This window comes from Pteropus vampyrus, unplaced genomic scaffold (assembly GCF_000151845.1).
Source record: "Pteropus vampyrus isolate Shadow unplaced genomic scaffold, Pvam_2.0 Scaffold9, whole genome shotgun sequence".
Classification (NCBI taxonomy): Eukaryota; Metazoa; Chordata; class Mammalia; order Chiroptera; family Pteropodidae; genus Pteropus; species Pteropus vampyrus.
In genome coordinates, this window is record NW_011888790.1 from 5,253,437 (window position 1) to 5,259,436 (window position 6,000).

The 6,000-nt window shown below is 31.7% G+C and overlaps 1 protein-coding gene across 7 annotated transcripts in view; it reads left to right on the forward strand.

The window, feature by feature from the left end:
• The window catches only part of RAB3IP (RAB3A interacting protein), a 43,009-nt gene extending 39,445 nt beyond the window's left edge, over nt 1–3,564 (forward strand). For 6 of the 7 annotated variants that reach the window (XM_011374162.2, XM_023520756.1, XM_011374171.2 and 3 more), the window contains 3 exons: nt 199–298; nt 386–455; nt 3,207–3,564. In XM_011374162.2, the coding sequence (XP_011372464.1) occupies nt 199–298; nt 386–455; nt 3,207–3,289 (253 nt within the window). In that variant the 3' untranslated portion in view covers nt 3,290–3,564. Of the gene's footprint in view, nt 1–198; nt 456–3,206 lie in introns of all 7 variants that reach the window. The other variant, XM_011374147.2, reaches the window with a different exon arrangement.
• Nucleotides 3,565–6,000: the final 2,436 nt, after the last annotated feature.

Genomic DNA, 6,000 nt, shown 5'->3' on the forward strand with positions numbered 1-6,000 from the left:
TGCTGTTAAGCTTATACTAGATTGTAAACCCCAAAAAGGAAGGGACGGTCTTTTTCATCACCGTAGCTCAGCATGTAGAATAGCGCCTGGTACATACTAGATTCTCAAATATTTATTGTCCTAATATACAGCTTGTACAGAAGGTAGGAGCAAAATGCTTTTAATTTTAAAAAACTAAAGTTTATCATTATTTTACAGAAAATGTGCTCTCACTGGCCAGAGTAAGTCCTGTAAACACAGAATTAAATTAGGGGACTCAAGCAACTATTATTATATTTCTCCTTTTTGTAGATACAGGGTAAGTAACTTAATCATTAATTTGAATCAAGCTTGCTTTTATATGAGACATTTGATTATTTATGACATTTTTTTCCTTTTGGCCCAGATCACTTCTGTATGTAACTTTTTTACATACATTCGATATATTCAGCAGGGACTTGTGAAGCAGCAGGATGGTGAGTGTTTAACTCATTATAAAATATTTACGTAAAAGTTCAGTAAAAAGTATAGGTCATAGTTGTAATGCTCAAATAAACTTTATTATCAGTATATTTATATTGAGTCTCTTTTATAGTTCTAATAAAATGTGTGGAGAATATGGAAACAAATGTCTCTCTTAAAACAGTGTTTAATCCTTATATTTGCCTCGTTTTTCTCTAATTTTGAGTTTTAATTAGGATCATTTTTAACTCTTAAGAGGAATATGATAAACCAGATGGTAAGTGTAAGGGGAGTACAAAGCTTGTTGAATTTACTTTTTAAGAGATAAAAATGAGCAAGCTCCAGTCATGGTCAGATTTATTTTAATTGGTGGCAACCACGAGGAGCTAACAATTTTTTTCTGTATTTTCTTTCGTGTGTGAATTAATAAAGCAGTCATGAGGATAATTGTGAATGGAATAAAGATTACTATATTCTAAATCAGCAGAAACATGCACATGATATATCAAGGAGAGCCAACCTCATGCAAGTGTTTTGATATTTTTTTAATATAGTCTTTCATGATTACTGCTGGTTTTATAGCTGAATGTCTTTTTTAAAAATAGTTTTTTATTTTTCAATTGCAGTTAACATACAATATTATATTAGTTTTAGGTGTACAACATTGTGATTAGACATTTACAAAACTTTTGAAACAATCACCCCTTATGCCTAGTTACCCACCTGACATCATACATAATTAATAATTATCGACTATATTCCCTATGCTGTACTTTACATCCCCATGACTATTTTATACCTACCAATTTGTACTTCTTAATCCCTTCCTTTTTTTTACTCATGCCCTCAGCCCCGCTCTCATCTGGCAACCATCAAAATGTTCTCTGTATCAATGAGTTTGCTTCTGTTTGTTCATTTATTTTGTTTTTTAGATTCTGTGTATAAGTGAAATCATATGGTATTTGTCTTTCTCTGTCTGATTTATTTCACTTAGCATAATACCTTCTAGTCCATCCATGTTGTTACAGATGGCAAGATTTCATTCCTTTTTATGGCCGAATAATATTCCACCTCTTATTTATTTATCTATTTATGGACACTTAAATTGCTTACTTATCTTAGGTGTTATAGCCGAATATCTTAAATACCAGGCATAAAAATGAATATGGCCTGATAGCTCCAAAGCAGTGCTTGAGTACACATGTTTGTTTTAAAACAGAAGTAACCAGTACTGGGCTAGGGACAAGTCTATGCCAGTTTTGTATTTGAAACTGTGGGAAAATTTCATGTTTATATTTTTTTAGTCACTGAAAATATTTGTAAGAACTAATAGAAGCCTACTATCTTTCAGTCATGTAAACCAGTGAATTTTAATTCTGTGGAAAAATTAGTCATGTTCATAAAAACTTAGTTTAGCATTTCTCAAGCTCTGGTATGTTGAAAACAGTCATGTGGAATCCCATACAATCAGATTTTAATGCCTGAAAGAATAAAGATGAACCCTGTCTCTGATGCTGAATTTCAAAAGACTGTATAGCATAAAACGGTTTAAACTGTACAGTACTTTTTATGACTTTAATAAAATTGAAGTCTGTGAATTCTCTTGGTAGATAATATGATTTAAACTGGAGAACAGATGATTTATGTTAAATCATCAGGCATATTTTTTCTATTTGTTAAAATAAGTTTTCATAGGGAAGGCTGAAAGATAATTTATGAAAATAGGAAGAAAGTGTCATAAATGACAGTGGAGTGATGGTGATAAAAGTAGTTTCTTCTTTGGTTTCTGTCACTCTTCCACTTGACAATATCTGATACACATCATATAATGTGTGGGTTTGTAGTAAGTAAATATTATTAATGAATAAATTTGTTTATTATCCGTGCCTGTGCCAAAAGTAATTTAGGGCCACTAAATCCCTCAGCCTCAGTACTATTAACATTTTGGGCTCGATGGTTCTTTGTTTTGGGGGACTATTTTGTGCATTGTAAGATGTTTAACAGCATCCCTAGGCTTTACTCACCAGATCCTAGTAATGAAAAATGTATCCAGTCATTGCCACATGAACCAGTGGGGACAACATCTTTCCTGGTTCAGAACCACTGATCTAAATCAGTCTAATCTGATCATATGTGAGATGAAAACCTTTTATTGTCTGAAATAGGGAGCCATCTTTTTTTATTTACAGAAGGTGCTCACGAAAGTAGAAATAATTGAAATGTACAGATCATCCTCTACATTTATTTTTATTTCTAATTTGAGCTGTATACAAAATTTTCCCTATTATCAGGCACAAAGAATGTGACTGAGTTCTCTGGATTGTCCCTTGTTTTTCTTTTCACTCTGTTAGTGTTAATGAAAAGTGAAATGGCCAAGATATAGAAAACTAGAGCAAAAAGATCCACAAATTAGATAACTCACACAATTGAGCATTGAGTGTAATTACTTATGAAGGCAACAGCTTCTCCATTTATCCAGCTCCATTTACCCAGAACGCTGGGTAAATGTCAACTTTCTGTTGGGCTAAAGTGATAGTCATTGATGGATCTAACAAATAGTTGTGGCAAACTGGTGAATATTGCTTATTTATTGATAAAAATGGAATGCTCACAAGTACGTGGAAAAGTTTGACATAGCGAAGATGTCTAGGCATTAGGTGTGTCATTAGGAAATGCCAGTTAATCTTAAATTTTCAGTGAAACAGATTAAAAAGAATTAAGATGGTATTTTATGATTTATATGTCTCTCTTTTCTGTTTGTATAGTTGATCAGATGTTTTGGGAAGTTATGCAGTTGAGGAAAGAGATGTCATTGGCAAAGCTGGGATATTTCAAAGAGGAACTCTGATGCGCTTCCTGGGACTGTGCACGAACGCCCCTGAATACCTGGACAATGGCTGAATATTTTTATGGTTACTTGATATTTATTTCCAAGAAATGGGCCCAAGACTTTTTTCCCTCTTTTGCAAATTACACTAAGAAGTACTGTGATTTCTTTTAAACTGACCTATGCTGTGTTTGCTTACTCGTTAGTTGAACACTCTATAAAGAATTACAGGTGTATTAGTGATTGTAATTTATAGTTACAAAAAGAAAAGCTAAATAAATAAATGTTAGATTGAATGTGTTTTTGATTTCTCTGCTAGCTCTGACAAAGCATAAGGGGTCAACTGAATGTATTGAATTATAGTTTTTAAACTGCACAGCTGCCTATGAGAAGCAAGGAAGAAGACCGAGTGGACAGGATCCGCTTCCATCCCTCCACACTAGAATGGCTCTATTTTTGTCTATTTTATATTTTGGGGTTCAAAAAAATATTTATAGAAAGACTTCTGCTAAAAAAGTTTGAAAGTTACTGTTTTAATCATTCTTTTCTTTGTTATTTAAAGGATCCCTGTATTATGGTGATTAATTAAATATAATAGAAGACAGTCACATTTTATCCCAGAGATACAGTCTTTAACATCTTGATATATATTCATACTTTATATATGTTGAGCACTGTAATTGACATTGAAAGGATGTAAAGGTAAATAAGGAGTTGATCTGTGCTCAAGGAACTTTGAAGGAGTATGGGTTAAAGAGTTGTACATGCAAAGTATACACTGATCATAGAACCACTTGATCTGTAATTGTAAAATTGACATAATGTGGAAAAACTATTAAAATTATTTATAAAAGGAAAGTTTCATGGTCGAATATAGTAAGTATAGAAAGGAAAAAAGAAACGAGAAATCACTTCAATCTCTCCATCTAGAGAAAGTTACTGTTAATATTCTTGAAGAATAGCCTTTCAGCTTTCAGATATATCCTACCTACATAGACATATTTCTGAAACAAAAAGTAGACTTTCTTTTAAAAACTTTAATTTTCGCTACACATCTTTGTCACTATAAAGGTTTGATTATAGGATGTTAATATAATTTAATTAGAGATTAGGTTATTTAAAATTTTTTTCATGTCTTAGTGCTATGATTAGTAGCTTTATATAGACTTCTTTGAACATTGTTGGGTTATTATGCCTAGAAGTAAAAATATTCGGTCACACAAGGTATATGTGTGTTTAAAATTTTCTACTTGTATTGCCAAATTGCCCTCTAGAAAAGTTGAACCAACTTATATTGATAGCAGCAGTTTATGGGAGAGCTGGTTTTCTGAAGATGGCATCATTGTTAGTCCTGTCTCAAAGGTTTGGTCAACTTTATCTGTAGAAGACTCAGTCACCAGGATGGATGGGAATTGGCAGACAAAAAGACATTTGAGAATGATATGGTATAAACTGTCATTATCATGCTCACCTCAAGAATCTGAAATTGGACATGAAAAAGAATTTTGAACCTAGAATTTTATGTCCTGATAGTTATTCTAATGTGAGAGCATAATAAAAATGTTCTCAGATTTTCAGAGCTTCAGAAGATTTTCCACACAAAGATAAATTAAAAACATCTTTGGAGAAAGCACTTAAATATAAAGAGAAACAAATCCAGGAGATACTATAAGAGATTTGGGAAGAAAAGTAATAAGACACTTAGGGGAAGTTTGTTGATGACTTAAAAAAAAAAGATAAGTTTAAAAAAAATATATTACAATCTAGAACTAAAATTTTTTACAATCTCAACACATGGGAGTGGGCGGAAACTAGATAGCATGAAGATAAAGTTCTTGTTAGAAGGAAGATAGAGATATCAATGAAAATGACCAAAAAAAAAAAAAAAATGACTAGAGAAACAAATAGTGCGATAATGGAAATAAAAAGTTATGATTCTTTAATCACTGAGTTGTACACTTTAAAGGGGTGATTTGTATGGTATGTGAATTATATCTCAATTTGGGGAAAAAAATTTATGAAGATGGTTTAAGATGGTGGGATAAACTAACCAGTGGAAAAATAGTCAAATTGGATTAAAATATATTTATACACAAAGCATAAGGACATGAAAAGATTGAAAACAGAATGGAAGATAGGAAAATACCAAAAGAAATCTTGTGTGGTTATACTAATGTCAGACAAGATAGTAAGAAAAAACATTGAGGATAGAGATGGGTACTACACAATGCTAACAATTGAGTTCACCAAGAAAACTTAATAAGAAAATAGAAATAATAAATTATGAAAACAATAGAAATAAAAAATACTAAATGCTGACTAATAATGACTATCAAAACTTATAGGATGCAGAGAAAATAATGATTCAAGGGAAATTTCGTAGCCTTAAATCATAATTTATGTTTTAAAAATAAGCTAAGTGTTCAGTTAAAGAAGTTACAAAAGAACCACAAAATAAAGGAGATGAGAATGCAATAGAGAGCTGTTAGTTGAAAAGATCAACAAAATTGGTAAAAATTTCGGGCAGGTTTATCATGGAGTAAAAGAAAATGCACAAATAACCCATGTTGGGGATTAAAAAAAGAGTAGTCACTACATATACTGCAGGTATTAACCATGAATATGAATAACACCAAAAGGTTTTAAAATCTAGGCAGAATGGAAAAATTCCTAGAAAAATGTTACATTTTGGTTAAGAAGAAACCAGAAGCCTGAGCAGTGTTAAGTAACAT